Below are 18,128 nucleotides of genomic sequence, written 5' to 3' on the forward strand. Positions count from 1 at the left end.
GGTAACAAACGTAGGGCCAACTGCGTTTGAAGTGGGTTCACAATGAGAGCGGCAACATGGAGGAAGGGGAACGGTGCTGTCAACTCCTGGTGGATTTAAGCAGGCGGCCAAGTGAAACAACAAAAGCTCAGCAAAATATCCAGCGTAGAGTTGCAGCTGTTGGGAAGTTGTTGCCAGTTATCTGTGGCAGCATTTAGTTGTCCTTCCTACATTGATGGAGTAGTGTGTAGAACTTTCCGAGTCCGAGCACAATCGATGCGTGTTATCCTGCATAATAAAATCAAATGAATAATGATGGACAAAATACATGTCGTTATACTTATATTATTGTAGGTGTAAGTACATGCCATAATGTCAATAGCCAGGTCGTTGAACAAATCGTTGTTAAAGCAGCTGCAGCAAAATATAAAAAAAACGAAGACTCTTCTCAGCCGCAGAGCAAATCGATTGAATGCAAGCTGTTGAGTCAAGTGAAAACTTCGGCACAAAAAGGAAAACCAGGAAATAAATCCAAGCAGATGGCATCTAAAGAGAGCAAAGGAGTTGCGGATAACCAGCTGGACTCGCACTCGAACTGAAGAGACTCAAGACTCGGACTCGTGGGAGGAATTTGTAAGGCGATTTGAACTTTTAAGTGATTGAATTGTTATCAGCGACATGGACATTTGTTCGACAATTTGCATCACGCTGTTGATGATGATGTTGGTGATGATGATGGTGATGGCGTTAGAAATAGCACAACACACTTTGCGTTCGTTCGCTTAACTCATCTTCAAGAACATTCCCGCAATATTCGCAGTGCCCATGATTGAATGCCAGCTGAGTGCCACAAGTTGATGCTGCACCTTTTCGGTTTACACACTGCAAGGAGAAACCGAGGCGAAAGATAGTTAAATGGATTCTGCAACAACAACACTTCACTTCACTTACTTAGCAACGAGTCATGGCTGCCGCTGTCTGTTGCAAGCAGGCAGCTTGAGCTGCTTTTGCTGCCACATATGGGGCATATGGCAAGCGGCTGCTGCTGCTGCTTATGTGGAACTTCTTTGCAAGCTGGCGACGACATTGAGCACTTCATAAATGTCACGTTTGAACGGTGCACAGATTCCGGAGACTGACTGACAGCTTGTTATGCTATATATGTACTATATAAATGCCTTAAGCCCCAACTAGCAGTATACATCACTTAAGGCAGCCACAATTAAAGCCGAAGCTTAAGTCTTTACTATCATGGTGTTTAAGGTACAACTATTATTAGTTTAACATTTATAAGAACGAATATACATTTGCAAAATGTACCACATAAAAAACTAATTAAACTCGAATTCGGGTTAGAAATCGTCGCTGTCATTCGGCAACTTGGCTTCTTCCATTTTACGGATTTGGGACCAAGTCAACTCAGATTCCTTTGCATTCACAGCGGGTGCAAAGCAGTAAGGACACGTCTGAAAATCCATTAGGAATACATCCTGTAAATGAAAAATATAAGTTTAGTATATTTCACATTTGCTTTTAACAAAGAATTGAAAATTTAAATAAATGATAATGGCAATATTATACTAAAGCGCAAAATGTAGATGAAATGCTCATCAAATATCTTATTAATCCTTTTCCATTGAAAAGAAATGTAAGTTTTTAAATTTCATACCTGAGGATGCACTTTGCATTGCAATCGAATCCTGCCACGAAAATAATGGTGACAATTTCCACATTCGAAGACCTTTTGGGGTCGCTCACAGATGCATTTCTGCACATCGTATTTGTAGTCCAAAGGCAGAATGTATATAAGTTTATTATAATTTACAACATTCTCGTCGTTGTTATTCTCATCGACCTCCATTTTAAGGGGAAGATTTGATGATGCTGGAAATACATAAATACACAGGTAAAAGCCACAATTTTGTTGGAATACCTTCAATATATAACTCATAATTACCCATTTCTTAAAACTTGAAACTTTTTGCTTTTTTTTAACAAAAAAAAATTGTTTTTACTTGAACTGACAGATTAGAATGTTAACTCGAAAATACTTTTCTGTTGATTTTCTGTTTACAGGTTAATCGTAGCCAAGTGAGTAACATAAGGAGATTACTTGATTATGAACGTGTTGCTGTGTTTGATCTTAAGAAATTTCTCAAATCGTATATGAGAAAAACGGACGATTTCAGAAAAGTTTAATTAATTTAATACATAGGTTCAAAATTTATTAAACTATTTTTAAATTAAAAAAAATGTAACATAATTATTTGTAATTTTCAGTATAATGTGTAGTACAGTTCATATCATATCTAGAAATTTAAAACTGGTGCCCCGAAATTATTATATCGAATGTTAGCAAATTCGTTAGTCGTATATGCCCATTTGTATGTTCACGTATATACATACATGTACATACATACGTATGAATGTATTGTATGCATGTACATACATTTTTGCAAACATCCATGAACGTACACATGTACATATGTATGTATGTATGTACACATGTAAATTTATAGAATTATTCGCAATTTGATATGATTGTTCCTGGATACACACACTCAATACGTAAATAAATAAAGTTCCACACAGCTACAATAATAATAATAAATATCGCTTACCTTGTATTGAAAATGCTTATTTACGCATCAAGTGACGAATTGCAAGAACTCCAAACATTTGCAGCAAAAACATTGCCAATCAAATCAGATGATCTGCTACTGTTGCCAACCTTATTGAAGCAATAAGAATAAGCACATAAATAAACTAAGAAAATTAAATATGAACGTAGCAGTTACACAAAAACAAATTATTATCTGCAGATATTGTTTTGACAATAAAGCGGTTAAGTTATTTGCGAGTATGCTAAAAATGTATATTTTCTCTTCTTCCCTTGTCACACTGATTGAAACAAATAACCCAAATTCTTCAAGTAACGGTGTTCTCCTAGAGATGGCCGAAAGAGTAAAGCAAAGCAAACACCAAACACGCACACATATACAAACAAAAAGAACAACTAATTTCGATTATACAAATTTCGATATTTGTATACATGTATTTATTTGTGTACGTGTATAACAAAAACACATATTGTATTTATTTATTTCTGCATTTTTTTGTTTATGCATCATAAGTAATTAGTATATTAGCTGCAAGAGTCTCAAATTTGTCGTCAACAACATTGCAACGGAAGAAATTTTACTATACTTCATCAATTTGCAGATATTTTGCGGCTGCTCCACAGAAAGCGCAATTACGGGAGTCCATTAGATATGCAACCTTATGCCATCCAATAGGAATTATTAGTTAAATGGGCAAATATCTAAGATTATAATACTTACTTCAGGATGTTGTGGACAGCGACTTGCGATACGACCCATAAAAGACTTCTGGCAACAAACGCAGCTTATCAATCCCCGTTTGCGGGCGCAGATGCAATTGCCGCCAGTAGCAGAATTTTCTTGAGCACTTTTAATAGGCCTAATTGCTGTTGCAGTTTTTCCTGCCCAGCAGTACTTAGATTTCAACTTTTCCTGTTGAATTTCCATTTTATTTTTATTAACGACGAACAATTTGAAGCTTCTTTTGAAGTGACTATCAGATATCTTTCTAATTTTATCGATTGATCGACATATCGATGTTACAGTTACTTGCGGCAAAGATATTTCCGATGATTTTTATAAAAATATGGCTTTTTTTAGTATTTTAATACCAAAAAGCAGCAGCACATTGTTTTACAATGCAGTAGATCATTGAAATAAAAAGTTTTAATTCAAACCATCAACACCTTAGTTTGTTGAATAAAAATCACTTAAGATAAATGTAGTATTCAATATACAACAAAAAATATTTTTTATAAGCAGCTAAGCGCAAGATCCACAAGCACTATCAAAACTCACCTTCGCATATTTACAGATTTTAAATTTGCACCATTTTCGCAATGCGGTTCGTGTCCTTGCTTTATTACACCATACCAATTTAGCAGAGACAATAATGTTGTGAAATGTACTATTGCCATCTCTTTCTAACACGTGTTGCGTGCGCTTGACTCACACAAGCCCAAATCATTTCAAAGAATGCCGGCACAGCAAAGTGAAATACACAATAGGGCGAACCACCTTCAACCGGCTCGTTGGTCTAGGGGTATGATTCTCGCTTCGGGTGCGAGAGGTCCCGGGTTCAATTCCCGGACGAGCCCAAGTTGTTCTAACCAAATTTTTTATTTTTCTTTTGACCTTTCGTTAATTGCTGAATCATATTAATTTAGTGCAAGTTGTGGAAAGAATTAATTGCCACCATATTAAAAAAACCAAAAACAAATTGTTGCTCTTGACGTCGGCGACGGCTTTTTATCAGTAAGTTTTCCATTTGGATTATGTTTGTTTTTTTTTGTATGCGAGAAAAGAGCAAAAATTGTTTTAGTTTTTTTTGTCGTTGCTTCGCATTTTGGTTGCTATGCATAATTTTGTGTTGATTTTTTTGTGTGAGTTCTGAGTTTACGTTTTTGTTTTACATACATAAGCAAATTTGGGATTTGTTGTAGTTTAGTATTCATTTAGTTTGTAGCAGTATGTGCTGGAAATTACTTAAGAACATTATATTTATGTATGTAGAGTGGTTGCATTTCATAAATTAAGTTTAAAGATTTCTCTTGTAAGCGCTGCCGCGTTCTCGTCTGCTTTTGTATTTGTATTTTGTATTTGTAAATGTATTTGTAATTGTAATTGTAATCATATTTGTATTTGTAATTGTATTTCTATGTTTCTATGCGTGTGTGTGTATGCTACATGCGCGAGTGTATGTGTTTGTGTGTGTGAGAGAGAGAGTGGGGGAATTACAGTCTCTGTGAATGCCATTTCGTCTCCGCTTGCGTCTTAGCTGCCCAATTCACTCATATTCCAGCACGTTCTTATGATAGAATAATAAATAACTGCAATGAGAACAGACAAAACACGAACATTACAAACACATACATACATACAGGTCATGTGTATGCGCAATAAAAGAGAGCGTGCGTTGCGTGCACTCTCTTTTCCAAACTCTCTCTCGCACTTTGGCGCTCTCTTGCCGGCGCCAGCCAACAACAAACTCACCCCTCGCTGTCGAGCACCTGTTTGAGCGATGCCATTGTGATAATATGATCATCACACTTCACCCACGTATCCTTCTGATGTCGCACATACGCCGTATAGTGTCCCGTATCGATGGTGCCCAAGTGATTGACCACCGCATACAGCGAGAAACGAAAATCGCCGTAGGCATTCTTCTTCTCGGACATGAATGGCGTCATATCCAGTTCGACGGGGAATTGAATGAACGACGAGATCTTGCGATCAATCAGTGCCGAATGCTCGAAACGCTTCAGATGGAAGGAGACAACGCTGGGCAGGGTGCGAAGACTGAACTGTTTGGTGGACTCCTGATACGATTTGCAGGTGGAGCATTTGATTTTCTCCGCCGAACCCAAATGCTCGGCACGCGTATAACGTTCGAGGCAATCAATGAGGGTTTTCGGTGTCACACCGCCATGCGATGTTGTCTCGCCGAGATCCAGTGAAATGTCCCAGAAGGGATCGAATGTCGTTGAAACGCCATTGCAGGCCTGACACACCACATCGCTCTGCAGCATGCCCGTAAAGATTTGATCGATAATGCAATTGCATTGGCCGTAACAATGCGTTGCCGTTGCATTCGCATTGCTTCCGGAACCCGAACTCGTCGAGTTGCCACCGCCACCAGTTGCCGATGCACTTGAGCCACTGTTGCATTTGCTCTCGTGCTCCGACTTGGCCTTGACACAATGTCGATGAAGCAGATCCAGTGTGGCAATGAAGAACTCATGGGCATCTTGCTGCTCGTAGCCAGCCAAATGTTTGGCATGATTCCATATTAAATGCAACAATCGGTGCAGCGACAGCGGTGAACGTGAGCCAGCATAGAACTCCTGTTTACAGCAATAATATAGTGATCATATTCTAAATGTGTATTCAGAATGAGGTTTACCTGGAAGAGACGCGACACTTCACACACCAGACACTTGTGTGAGGATTTGCTGCCGCAGTCATGGCGATCCGACATAAAATAATCGCTTAGCAGTGGCGTATGCACGAGTGCCTGTCAAAGATTAAATTATTATCATTTATTATCATTTATTTTTAATAATAAATTAGTCTTTGAAATGAGCTACAAAAATATAAAGTCTACCGTCGAATTTTGAGTTATTGAATTTCATTAGTGTTTTTAAATTTGCGTTTTTGATATGGATGCAGTCAATAAGAAAGTTAAATTAAATTTTAATTAATTTATATGAAATCTCTTTTTTTTCCACTATCTAAAAAATAATATTTTATTTTTTATAAATCACAAATTTCCGAGAAAGTTTTTTCTTCTTTTTTTTTTGCATATTTGGCTTTAAATTTTTTCGAAAATGGGGCTGATATAATCTTTAGAACAATAAACTTGCTTAGAACAAAAAACCGTAATCGCAAATGCTTCGATATGATAATCGCTGTGCTAATCGTTTTGTTAGTTAAGCGATCATCGATTAACATACAATAACACTAAACACTGCGCTCAAAAGTTCTCTTGCACTCTCGCTGTCTCACTCTTACCTGCACTATGCAGTTCATGAAGCAAGTGGAGCCCAAATTGAGCAGACCACGCAACCCGATCGTTTGATTCGGTCGCACGAGACGACGTCGCGCATTCGCTAGCAACAGATTTGTCTCCTTGGCAGTCGGAATCCAGGGTTGCCACCCCAAACTCTTCTGCAGATCCTTGGCCTCCAGTTTGCGATTAATCAGCGCATAATCGCGACTGCGCGCATCGTAAATGTAATCGCGACAGGCATAACAATACAGGGTGCCATGGGACAGCTCCAGCGCTACATTGTGTTTCTTGGCGCGCAGATGGCTGGTGATGTGTGCGCCGCGGCAGCCAAAGTAGATGCACTGCAGGCAGGCGTACATTTGTATGCCATAGCTGCCGCATTCGAAGCAGTTGCAGTGAATGGCCTATGAAAGGTGGTGAGCAAAAGCGGGTTAAATAAAAACTATGTGTGTATGTGTGTGTGAGACGGAGAGAGGGTTAGTACCTTTTTCTCACGCGCATCCTTGTTGACGCAGGCAGCGAAGTAGGCATCGATGACGCGAAATGTGTCGTAGCTGTGCTCTTTGACGTAGCTCTGATAATGCCGGCACCCTGTTTCCGACATCACGTTCACCTTCACAGCGCAGCCAGCAGCGCTGCTCGCGTCGACTTCGCCGTTGGCGTCAGCGTCAAGCTTAAGCGCAAGCTTTTGCACAGTGCGCAAACAAACGGCGAGCGATAAATGCGTTGTTGCATTCAGCAGCGAGCCCTTTGTTACCTGTGTGCTGCTGTTTTCGTTAGCCCCACCGCCCCTCCCACCACTACTAGCAACAGTTTCGTTGACGTCGACGTCGACCGCACACCGGCCGGCAGCTGTCGCTTCTTCTTCTTTTGCTGCTGCTGCTGCCGCCGCTGCTGCTGCTCTTCGTGTTGTTGTTGTGGTGGTCGCTGCCGCTGCTGGTACGCGGGGTACAACGTCGGCCGCTCCCCGGCCCAACGACGTGTATGCACGCTTGTTGTTGTTGTTACCACCGCTACCGAAGCCGACGTCGACGCCGCCGCCCCTGTTGTTGTTGTGGTTGATGTTAGTGTTGCTGCTGCTGCCGGCGCCGCTGCTGGTGCTGCTGGCTGCACTGCCACTGCTTAAAATGCTTGTTGTACTATCAACACTGTTCTCTTTTGTTTTCGTTCGTTTTGCAGACGGCTGTGGCACGTTGGTTTTATCACACTTGCGCTGTTTTCGCCGAATTTTGGCCACTTTTCTAATGAACACGAGCACGTATTGTGTAAAAAAAATAGGAACTTTTGTTGTTGTTTGTTTGCGGGCCGTTTGATGAGTTTTCTGTTTCTGTTTTTTTTTCTTCAAAGACTCTGATTTTGCACACGCACACGCACACACACACACACAGTTATAGGCAGCGCACACACACGCACACATTCGCATGCAAGCGGAGACACAAACATACGAATTGTGTGAGCAGAGCGAGCGAGAGCAGAAGAGCAGCCGTGCACACACAGCTGAAATCAACTCCCGGGATTGTTGATATTATATCGATATGCATGAATGCTTTGCTCGCTATCGATATGCGTTAACCATCAACATAACCGATATGTGCATTTCAAATAAACGAAACATTTTCATTTTAATATTTTCTTTGCATATGAAAAACTGAAAATGCATTGTAATTTTTTAAAAAAAAAAATTGCATTTTGTTGGGGATATTTAATGAGAATTCACAACAAATGAAATTTATGGAATTTAGTACTGACATTTTTCTGGTATATTTCTTAAATTAGATTTTTGAAAATTTGGCCACACTTAACGTATGTGTAATTATATTTAACTGTTTTTAGTATATTTGAAATCAAACCACAGCTGTTCGGTAAATAAAACTAATTTGAAGTTTTCAACTTTTCAGATGTTTTTTTATTGACACGTATTAATTACTAGTGTTTTTTGCTAAAATTGGAATTTATCTAATTTATGTTAAGTGGCTTGTATTTGGTCATGCAAGTCCGCTTTTGGCTAGTTTTATTGTCACATCCGTGCTAAGCCTATTTGGCATTTAAATAAGCCTGTGCTTCCTTGGCCTAGAAGAAAGAATTGTTTATAATATAGTAATAGTCAATTATTGTTAACTATATTTAACGTTTACATACACATTTAAACCAAGGCGCGGAGGGTTTGAACACCAAACGTGCGAAGAATCCCATCTCAGAGCGTGGCGCAATTCCGTGCAAGTGAAGATGCTTCACGGAGATGAATGGTGGCATATGGAAGCCGAAAAGTGCGTCTGTTGTGCTTATTCCCTTCGATTTAAAGAAATCCTTAAGCGTGTCCTCCATGCGCGTCACTGCAGGAAATGTTTATATGTACATGCATATATTAAAATATGGTTTTAGGCTCAGTGTCTTCATTAAGCTATAGTTTAAATTTACGGTGTGGGTTGTGTAATCAATGAGAAATCTAATTTAATTGCCAGTCTTTATCTATATATTTTACGTACCCAGTTTTTCGTGCGATTTGTCGAGGACCTTTAGACTCTCGTAGTGATGTTTCGTCACAATCAGATAATGGTATTTGGATGCCGGCTTTATGTCCTTAAATATGACAAATTCGTCGGTATCAAGTTCCAGCGTCGTTTCGCTTTTGCCACTTGAAATATCACAGAATATGCAATTTGCTTGCGACATTGTAAACAAGAAATTTTGAAAACAATAATATTCAATCAGCTGACGAACAACATTCGGTGCACACTATCGTTAGATAGATATATCGATGGCTTGTTGCAATATCTGATGAAGTCGTGACTATTTTGCTCACTGTATATCGATATAATCTTCTTTTTATTATTTAAAAGTAATAAAATTAATTTTTGCGTTTCTCATTTAAGGATAAGCGATATAAGATTAGTAAAAAATAAAATAATTAAATGAGCTAGTGTACGACATTTGATGAACTATATCGATACATAGGCATATCGACGGCAGCCGTCATTGTTTATTTTTGTACAAGTCGTGCCTTGCGATATAAAGCAGCGCTTGCTCATTGTATATCGATATTGTGTTCGATTATTTGTATTTGTTATTGCATTGTTTAAAAATTTATATTTTTAAACGCAATGCAAATTTTGTGACTACAAAAAATCCGTCACACACTTAACAATATAAAAATGAATCTCATACAAATAATGGTGATGTGAAACTAATGGAAATGCTTGACAAATGCTACATCGATAGTGTCAGTTTGCCAGCCCTATTGTAAACAGAAATAAATACAAAAAAAAAGGGAAAACAAGGAATAATGGTGGAACAAGTTTGCCGCGCTTGTCGTGAGAGTGCCATCGCCATGGTGTACATTTTCGACGAACGCTACCAGCAGCAAAAGGATGAACCCAGTCTCGCCGAGATGCTCAGTGAATTGGCCGCCTGCGAGGTGAAACGCAACGATCCATTGCCGCAGCAAATGTGTCTCGCCTGCGTTTTGGCTGCACAAAATGCATTTCGCTTCAAGCGCAAGTGCGAACAGAGCCACCAACACTTTTGGCACCAGCTCAGTGGAAGCAGTCAAACGGTTAAGCTCGAGGACAGTTGGCAGGACAAAATGTCGCAACTACAACTGAATATTGCCGAAAACTATACGGCGGCCAATGATGAGCTGGTCTCGCATATTAAGGCTGAAGCTGCCCGAGATTCACACATTTGCCCCACATGTGGCAAAGTATTCGAGACAAGGCGCCAACTGATGTTGCATCAGAGTTTTCATGATCGCAAGCAGAGCAGCAACAGTACGGGAGCAGCAGGGGGAGCAGTGTTTCAGTGTCCCCACTGTGAAAAGAGTTTCAATGGTAATTGGTGGCTGCAGCGACATCTACGCACACACACAGGCGAACGTCCCTACAAGTGTTCCCATTGCGAAAAAGCGTTCAAGGACAGTTGGAGCCTGCGTCGCCATCTGCGCACACATCTCAGCGAGTGCAGTTACAAGTGCTTGTATTGTCCCAAGACATTCAACAATGCCAACAGTCAAAGGATTCACATTTGCACACACACTGGCGATTATCCCTACAAGTGCAATCAGTGCCAATCGTCCTATGCTCAGCCGGGCAGTCTAAAACGTCATATGCGCATTCACACCGATGAGGGATCCTTCAAGTGTCCCCACTGTCCACAAGTGTTTGCCGTCAACTACAATTTAAAGCGTCACATGAGCACCCACATCACATAGGGAACAGTTTGTCTAGTGGGAACAGTTAGCCAAGGTGATCAAAATTCATAAATTGCTAAAGTTGTGTGAGAACAGCTGGGCAGCCAAAATGGGTAAGAGACATTTATTGTTCATTGTATAGAATAAATTATGTTAATTTATTTATATAATTGCAGGGAGAAGAGCAACTGTCTCGGCTGAGAATAAAATTCCAATTGAAACTGGCATAAAATACCTTTAAAAGGCAATTAGTTTAAGCTCTCATTTTATAAATGATCAACTAACAATAATAATTGTAATAATCTACTATATTCATGTATATATATAGTATTTATCAATCCACTGGACACCCTGTATTTTACTCTTTTAAGCCTCGCAACAACAGCTGAGCTCTGGCGCTCTCTCAACTTGCAGCACTCTCTCGCTGTCTCTCTGCGCTTTTGACTTTTTGTAAGCCGCTTAAGCAGCTGGCTGCTTGTGCTGCTTTCGCATTGAGTCTGGTTTTGCTTTGTGCTTTTGCCTCTGTGCTTTTGTGTCTTTGCATTTTGCTTTTGCTACTTGGCTGGCTGCTTGGCCGTCTGCCTAGCCGTGTGACCGTTCACAGTCTCAGTTTGGTACGTAGCGCGTTCGCCACGCGCGCGCGTTCTTATTTTACCCGTTTGCCGCCGTCTTCATGTACTTGCAACACACATTAGAACACACACACGCATGTACTTTATGTGTGCAGATGCATTTGAAGAGTTCATTTCGCGCGTACTTAGCGGCTAATTAACAAATTTAATATCAGTGAGAACGCAGCACAATCAATTGTAAGAAAAGTGTTAACCATTACAAAGTAACGGTAACGGATTCTATTCCAAAGTGGAGGCGTGTCGATATATTTATGTGTGCAGTGAAAGATTTTCGATCATCGAATAGCAAAGGCAATAGGCAATTTTAAGGAGTCCATTTAATCCATTTGTAAGAAAAGTGTTTTCGATAATAACAACGGTATATTTAAAAGTGGTGATAAAGCTTAAAATGTATGGCATGACACTGAAATAGACAAACTTCAGTTTGCAGAAGCAACTTTGCAAAAAAAAGTGTTTCGATTACAGGAACGTTATTAATTATCGATAAATTAATTTGTCAACGTTTTGCATGGAATTCTATAATTTGTTTGCTGCTGTAATTGAATGAGACATAAATTGAATTCTTCATTGAAATTGTTAAGCAGCCCAATCAACATTTAATTTATTTTTCAAGCTCACTCTAACCAAAATTGCCAACTTCCTGCGTGATGTCTGTCTGTCCATCTGTCTGTCGATTGGGGCGCCGAGTCATTAGCTCCTCGTCATGCCCACTCAGAGTACCGTTATGCGCCGGCTAGCCGTCTCTCTGCATAGACAAGTAGTTTTATTTTGCTGTTTTTTTTTTGGTTCGCCAACATTAGCCACATACACACACACAACCATACACAGAAGACAAGAGATCTTGGATGCTGAGGAGGCCCCTTCACTTTTTGTCTGCGCTCAGAGCAGCAACAGCAAAAAAAGTTGGCGCAGCAAGTGCATTTCGCATTCCGCTGGCCGAAAGTCACTGTGTGTTTTGCATCTTTGCGTCGCTTAACTGTAGTTGGCCCCATCTCTCTTTCTCACTTCCCTCTCTCTCTCGCTCCTCACTACGCCGCGCATTTCTTTCTTTTGTCGTCAAGTTCAATGTGCGTTGACAATTTTCCATTTTTCGAAATGGGCTGGCTGCGTTTTTCCACTTTGATTTGTTTTGTGCGCTGCGTACTTTCACATACACTCACACACTGGCAGAGAGAGCGAGCAATTTTCCAATTGTATTTGGGCAGTTGTGCGTGTATTTTAATTTATTTTAAATCGATCGCATCGGATAAAAAATCGCGAGCTCCAATAATGTGACATTGTCATTCAACCCGGAACTCTGACTCTCGCTCTCGCACTCTCTCAGATCTGAAAAACTAATGCTAAAAGGGTGCCGTGCTTAAAAGATACAAATGTATCTCGCAGATGCGCACAGCGAACAAAAAAATCATATGGCAAATCATGATCAGAGCCAGCAGTGATCATCTAGCAGAGTGTGTGCTTCTTTTTTTTGTGAAAGCGCAAGTTGTTTCTTGTCTAGTGTAATTTTTACACTTTTACTGCACACATGGATATGGATACAAGCGCAACAGATACATAGATACAAATATCAAGATACATGCATAAGTGAGCATCATTTCACAATTACATTTACCAACGTGTTTAAGCCGCTTAATTGAAAGTCTTGACTTATGACTTCAGCTTGAGCGCTGTGTGTAAAAAATGTGTAAAAAAAATAAGTGGGAAACTGTGAATTTTCCAGCTATGAAAATATCAAAATCATTGAAGAAGTGAAATCAATTGACAATCGAATGAAAAAGCAACTTCTAATCTGTACCAAAATTAATTATTGTTCTATTAAAGCGTGAAACAAGCGAAAGAAAAAAACAAAAATTGAATTAATCACACAACAATAACAAAAAAGAGAAAAAAGTTTCAATAATCAAAAGCATCAATTTTATGGTGATCATTTTGTTTTCATTGTGAATGTGAAAGTGGTGAAAAATCACGATCAGAAGCGAGAAGCGAGGAGAAGCAGCTCAAAAGCAACATCATCTGCGGCAGTAGCCAACGAAATAGAAGGAAAACAACAAAATAAAAGGTAAATACAAAAAAAAAAGAAAAATATGTATGTACAAAATAATTTATAAGTAAACGCAAATTCAAGTTAAAGATCGAAGATGAGATCTTTTCTGACCTGTTGTGTCTATTAACGGCATCGCTGAGCTATCTGAGATGTGAGCTCATCTTTGTCGGTGGCCAGAATCCGAATCAGAACCAGAAATAAACTTGTTCCGCTGCCAACAAATACTGCTCGCATAATGAATGAGTCACAGTCGCATATCGAGCGTTTTTGGCATTGTTGTCATTAACTGTTCCTAGCGTCTCGAACGTTATTAACGTTTTTATTTATCGCTTTTCATGTTTTGCATAAATTTTGTATGCACTTTTTGGTCATTTTCGCTGTCGTTGTTGTTTTTGGTTTCCCGTGGAAGACACGTTTTGCTGACTCTAATCAAATATTTGCTACAATCTGTGAATTGTTATACTCAACTGGTTGGTATGTGGGTTGCGAGCATACCCTGTAATTACAGACTGATAGGTATATTGAAAATATGCTTTTGGTTTGCTGAACATTTTTTTTTACTTTGTAGTAACTACTTTTATTTTTCATTGAAATGTTATTTAGTATTATGCATTTTGTATTTTGGTAAAGTTGTTAAACTTTTTGTTGTTTTCCAAACAGGTAAACATTGTAGCCTCCTAGCTCTTACCGTTTGGCTTGTAAATTGATAGTTCGCTCAGTCTGTCAGTTAGGTAGAACAGAGAGTTAGATTAGAATAAAGTTTGCATTTAACTATGCAGTTATCTAAAGAGCCGTAAAGTATTTTGGATACTAATTGCAGCCTCCTAGCTCTTACCGGTTAGCAAGTCCGAACCAACATTTTTATATATTTTTAACAAAGTGAATTTCGCAAAGTGTTGTAAAATCTAAGGTAAAAATGGCGGCCTCCTAGCTCTTACTGTTTGTACTGTGAGATGATACTTTAGTCAATCAGTCAGAACAAACAGTTTTATTTAAGTAGATTAAAAATTATATTATATGTTGTACAGCGTATTTGGCAGTCGATCAGCTGTACATTCCTTTTTGATTTACTTTCCACGCGGCTGCACATCTTTGACGCAACTTGTCAGCGCTCAATGTCAAGGTTGCTGTTTGTATTTTTGATATTTGTTTATATACTCAAAGCCCGGCTCGAGCTCAACCTACCTGCCTGGCTAACTGAGCGACAGCTTCGGCCTAAACTTGGCTAATTGCGGCTCAACGCTTCTCGCTTGAAACGCCCCAGTCGTCACTTTGGCATTTTGTAATTGCTTCATTTACTGTGAGTGTTTTTTTTTGGCGGGCAATTAATTGGAGCTCGAGCTATAATTGTGAATTTAAGCAGATCAAGATAATTGGGATGGCCTCTCAAACAGGTTGAGTAAATTCCAAAGAAATGTGTTTCAAGTGTTGAGAATAAGAGTGAGAATAAGAATCAACTCAAATTCAACTATTTTTATTTTCATTTCAAACTTTTGCTCATCACTCGAGGGCTATAATTAGTTATCGATAATTGTGTCATCGCTAAATGAGAAGAGGAAAAACATCGATCACTGAGGCGCGTTTATTTCAACGTATTATTAACGATACCATTATCAAAATGGTTTATTAATTATTAACTCCATTAGAGCACAAAAATCAACGCTTGTTTATCTGCTTCTTTTTTTTAGTTGGGCCTCAAGGCCCAACGCACATGGAAACCGTTTGGAAGGTTCGTAAGGTTCTTCTGCTTAAGGTGTAGAGCTAGAGAAGCCGTTAGAAGATTTCACCTAGAGCGCCCAAAAGCGAGCCAAACTCGTCGTTCTGGTATAACTATCATAAATTTGACTTTTTAATGACAATGAAACATTTCTTTATGCGTTTTTTATGTGTGAAAATGAAGCAGAAAGCACAAAAGAAGCAGAAGGGGCAAAGCCCCTGAAGATTGAGATACTCTCTCTCGCTTGCAATTGCGTGTTCGATGAGAGAGTTAAAGTACCCTGAAGGTTAGAGTAAGTGAGTGTGTGGCGCAAAGAAGACATTACATACAGTTAAGCAGCATGTGTAAATAGCAGCGAAGAACGCAAGAAACTCATAAAATTAATATAATACGTAATTGTAAGCGAACACAGAAGGCAGGTAAAAGATATCGCATATAGTAGTAAGTATCTATCCATCTAGCATATCTGGCATTGCAGTCAGGTTAGTACGAGTTGTGCTCGGATCATGACTTGGAGAAAATGCGGATGACACCGTGTACAAGTTAATAGCCAAAACGAGGTGTGTGTGTGTGTTAAAAGAAACCAAACTACTGAACAACAAGTGTACTACGAGTCGCCAGACCATCATCATCATCATCATCAGCAGCGGAACCGAAAGGTACACAATAGAAAAGCTGGACAGTAGCCGCAGAAGTAGTAAAATTTGTGGAGGTCACTGAACTTGCCACCAGAGTTTCAGATTGATGATGTTTGGTTAGCACTAAATGTGTCACATCTCTTTCGTCTTTGGCCTCAACACATTCTATACTAAGTCGCCGTGAGTAATTGCCTTAGCAGATTGTATAACTAATTAAGCTTTGTTTATTTTATTACTTTTTTGTAAGCAAATAATCAAGAAATTAATTTTGTATTGCAGTGTATGGAAAAGTAGATAAATTTGATTTATAATATTAGTCAATTTTATTTTTATTTGTTCGGTGTGCCATAAAATAAAAATATTTGTTATCTTTTTTTTATTGCAAAAGCAAATTCTATTGATCTTCTATTTAATGAAGTTAATGTAATTGAGTTTTTGTCAATCCTTAAATATATTTTGTAAGTGTTAAATAATGAAATATTCCATTGCTGCTGGTAGAAAAGTTGATGAATTTGTTGAGAATTATTTGTTAGGCTTGTTTCTGCTGTGTTTTTAAAATTAAAATGTTTGTTCTCTTTTTTTGTAATTTTAAACAGATATAATGTTAATTTTTGCTCTACTTAATAAAGTCTCAAAATTGAATTTTCAATAAATTTTGTAAGTGTAAAAGAATCAAATGTTATAATGCAATGGAAGGAAATGTTGATGAATTTATTAAATGATTTTTAATTGATCCCTTATTTATGAGCATTTGTATTGTCAAAAATTAAATTCTTATTGCATTTAATTATATCATAAGTGGATTAATTTGGCAGTAAATTAAAATAATTTCGTGAATTGAGAGAAATTTCCCAATTGCATTTAATGTTTCTTAATATAAAACTTCATTAACTTGTTTATTGGAAATATAATTAAAATGTTAACTGTAAAAATTATACATTTACTTAAGTTTATTATGTAAAATTCAAATTCCAAACAACAAAAATAAAGTAAATATTATTTTAAACAACCTTAGCTGCAGTTTGCTCTAGATTCGTAGTTCAAAAAAGCCAAATCATGGCGCTTTTGCAAGTGTTTGCTATTTGCAAATATATCCACACTTTTGAGCAGCATTTTGAAATGAATATTGGTAATCAGTATTCAGAGTGTGGCTCAGACGCTGTATGCAAAAATATTTTAGCGAGCTCCCATTGATTTGGCTGCCTGAGGCAAACTCGTTGCAATCGACCAAACCAAAAAAGAGAAAAAAAAAAATGCAAAATCGGTGTTAATAACGCAAAACAGTTGCGTTTTTAACATACTCGCTCTCGTCGTACTTCATGGCTAAGAAACCCGCAGCAGCAGCAGCGGCAGCAGCAGGCTGTGCAATCAGTTTAAACACCAACTGCAACTTCAGACGGCAGCCGGCAACAACAACAGTAACAACAAACACCCATACACACTCACACTTTAAAGGCGACCGCCCGTTGGTCGGTTGTCTAACTATTTTAACCCAGTTTTGTGCTATGGCCACATTCTTGTAGGAGCACAAACCATAAACAAGTTTCAGTCAAGCACAAAAAAGCAAAAACTCAAATGAGAAGTGGAAAAAAAGACAGCAAAACAGGCAAAAGCAAAATGTGTGCAAATTCAAATTGCAGCTAATGAAAAGGCCAATTGCAAAGTGCCCAAAAAAAACAAAACAAAAAGGAAAGACATTTGCAAATCGATGCAGATCAAGTCGCATTTCAAGTATCCATCAGATACACAGAGACTCAGATACCGCTGCCCTTTCAACAGGTCAATAGGGATTACGTTTACGGTTAGCCTAAATAGCTGCGGAAACGCAAAACGCAGCATTGCCCGATAATGAGAGCGGCGACCGATTAGTTGCCCCCAACCCATCTCTACTCCAGTTATACTCGGATATATGTGGCATGAATGAACACTTTGAGTGGGTCAGCAAACAGCACACACAATGAGCTACAACAATAATGGGAATCGGTATGGGAAATGCGAATGGGAGCAACAATGAGCAGCAGTTCGAAGCTGAAGCTAAAGCTAAAGCTTACCAACAGTTATGGCAATCATCGGCAAACTCTATAGAGTCTCTCTCTCTCTCTCTATTGTTGCCCAGTTGCAACTAATTTGGCTTGTCCAATTGCTGGATAATTCTATTTCTATTTCACTGCCATTGAGGACAATGACGAGCAGAATGCACAACTTATGTTAACTGTGCTCAGATTATGTCCTCCATGGTCAGTTAAGATATTAAAGTGCATAACATAGAATAATTCAGTTGAGAAGTGTTCGGTTTATTCAGGTGTCCAATTGAGAAGACAAT

General features: G+C 38.7%; 5 protein-coding genes, 1 long non-coding RNA gene and 1 other non-coding gene across 11 annotated transcripts in view; 3 read left to right on the forward strand and 4 right to left on the reverse strand.

Annotated features, from left to right (window-relative positions):
* Positions 1–1,186: 1,186 nt before the first annotated feature.
* On the reverse strand, positions 1,187–2,882 carry LOC132789089 (uncharacterized protein CG13380). Of its 3 annotated transcripts, none has more exons than XM_060796861.1 (3): positions 2,601–2,882; positions 1,649–1,863; positions 1,187–1,469 (listed from the first exon to the last, which is right to left on the reverse strand). In XM_060796861.1, exons 2-3 carry the CDS (start codon positions 1,838–1,840, stop codon positions 1,332–1,334), a joined length of 330 nt encoding a protein of 109 aa, XP_060652844.1. In that variant the 5' UTR covers positions 1,841–1,863; positions 2,601–2,882; the 3' UTR covers positions 1,187–1,331. The 3 variants fall into 3 exon arrangements, with proteins under 3 accessions (XP_060652844.1, XP_060652842.1, XP_060652843.1); XM_060796859.1 differs by lacking the exon at positions 2,601–2,882 and adding an exon at positions 1,913–2,049; XM_060796860.1 differs by lacking the exon at positions 2,601–2,882 and adding an exon at positions 1,937–2,047.
* A 114-nt stretch (positions 2,883–2,996) lies between these two features.
* LOC132789091 (uncharacterized) lies at positions 2,997–3,780 on the reverse strand. Its single transcript, XR_009632677.1, has 2 exons — positions 3,321–3,780; positions 2,997–3,258 (listed from the first exon to the last, which is right to left on the reverse strand). It is a non-coding gene; the product is annotated as an uncharacterized LOC132789091 (long non-coding RNA).
* A 325-nt stretch (positions 3,781–4,105) lies between these two features.
* Positions 4,106–4,177, forward strand: Trnap-cgg (transfer RNA proline (anticodon CGG)). The gene has a single exon. It is a non-coding gene; the product is annotated as a tRNA-Pro (tRNA).
* A 141-nt stretch (positions 4,178–4,318) lies between these two features.
* Positions 4,319–8,093, reverse strand: LOC132789087 (ubiquitin carboxyl-terminal hydrolase nonstop). Its single transcript, XM_060796857.1, has 5 exons — positions 7,073–8,093; positions 6,591–6,992; positions 5,983–6,093; positions 5,073–5,923; positions 4,319–4,909 (listed from the first exon to the last, which is right to left on the reverse strand). The coding sequence occupies exons 1-5, from the start codon at positions 8,009–8,011 to the stop codon at positions 4,867–4,869; spliced, it is 2,346 nt and encodes a 781-aa protein (XP_060652840.1). The 5' UTR covers positions 8,012–8,093; the 3' UTR covers positions 4,319–4,866.
* Positions 8,094–8,498: 405 nt separating this feature from the next.
* Positions 8,499–9,541, reverse strand: LOC132794346 (adenosine 5'-monophosphoramidase HINT3). The gene is made up of 3 exons (XM_060804741.1): positions 9,075–9,541; positions 8,728–8,921; positions 8,499–8,658 (listed from the first exon to the last, which is right to left on the reverse strand). Exons 1-3 carry the CDS (start codon positions 9,259–9,261, stop codon positions 8,623–8,625), a joined length of 417 nt encoding a protein of 138 aa, XP_060660724.1. The 5' UTR covers positions 9,262–9,541; the 3' UTR covers positions 8,499–8,622.
* Positions 9,542–9,606: 65 nt separating this feature from the next.
* On the forward strand, positions 9,607–11,111 carry LOC132794345 (zinc finger protein 891-like). The gene is made up of 2 exons (XM_060804740.1): positions 9,607–10,887; positions 10,951–11,111. Exon 1 carries the CDS (start codon positions 9,872–9,874, stop codon positions 10,793–10,795), a length of 924 nt encoding a protein of 307 aa, XP_060660723.1. The 5' UTR covers positions 9,607–9,871; the 3' UTR covers positions 10,796–10,887; positions 10,951–11,111.
* A 257-nt stretch (positions 11,112–11,368) lies between these two features.
* LOC132794344 (mucin-5AC) overlaps positions 11,369–18,128 on the forward strand; it is a 152,067-nt gene continuing 145,307 nt past the window's right edge. Inside the window, exons 1-2 of one of the 3 annotated variants that reach the window (XM_060804737.1) lie at positions 11,369–11,583; positions 13,228–13,465. The gene's annotated coding sequence lies outside the window, so the exon portion shown is untranslated. Of the gene's footprint in view, positions 11,584–13,200; positions 13,466–18,128 lie in introns of those variants that run through there. The other 2 variants (XM_060804734.1, XM_060804735.1) reach the window with 2 other exon arrangements.

The sequence above is a fragment of the Drosophila nasuta genome, chromosome 3 (genome assembly GCF_023558535.2).
Source record: "Drosophila nasuta strain 15112-1781.00 chromosome 3, ASM2355853v1, whole genome shotgun sequence".
Taxonomy (NCBI): domain Eukaryota; kingdom Metazoa; phylum Arthropoda; class Insecta; order Diptera; family Drosophilidae; genus Drosophila; species Drosophila nasuta.

What these genes read in the sequence shown, in the direction of transcription:
- LOC132789089 (XM_060796859.1), bottom strand. Translation starts at nt 1,940, where the DNA reads ATGGGTAATTATGAGTTATATATTGAAG. An exon ending in TTATGAGTTATATATTGAAG is followed by an intron (nt 1,864 to 1,912) that starts GTATTCCAACAA and finishes ATGTATTTCCAG; the next exon opens with CATCATCAAATCTTCCCCTT. An exon ending in AATGCAAAGTGCATCCTCAG is followed by an intron (nt 1,470 to 1,648) that starts GTATGAAATTTA and finishes TTTCATTTACAG; the next exon opens with GATGTATTCCTAATGGATTT.
- LOC132789087 (XM_060796857.1), bottom strand. Translation starts at nt 8,011, where the DNA reads ATGCGAATGTGTGCGTGTGTGTGCGCTGCCTATAACTGTGTGTGTGTG. An exon ending in AGGATGCGCGTGAGAAAAAG is followed by an intron (nt 6,993 to 7,072) that starts GTACTAACCCTC and finishes CACCTTTCATAG; the next exon opens with GCCATTCACTGCAACTGCTT. An exon ending in CAGGTGCTCGACAGCGAGGG is followed by an intron (nt 4,910 to 5,072) that starts GTGAGTTTGTTG and finishes TTCTCATTGCAG; the next exon opens with TTATTTATTATTCTATCATA.
- LOC132794346 (XM_060804741.1), bottom strand. Translation starts at nt 9,261, where the DNA reads ATGTCGCAAGCAAATTGCATATTCTGTGATATTTCAAGTGGCAAAAGC. An exon ending in CAAATCGCACGAAAAACTGG is followed by an intron (nt 8,922 to 9,074) that starts GTACGTAAAATA and finishes CATTTCCTGCAG; the next exon opens with TGACGCGCATGGAGGACACG. An exon ending in CCGCGCCTTGGTTTAAATGT is followed by an intron (nt 8,659 to 8,727) that starts GTATGTAAACGT and finishes TCTTTCTTCTAG; the next exon opens with GCCAAGGAAGCACAGGCTTA.
- LOC132794345 (XM_060804740.1), top strand. Translation starts at nt 9,872, where the DNA reads ATGGTGGAACAAGTTTGCCGCGCTTGTCGTGAGAGTGCCATCGCCATG.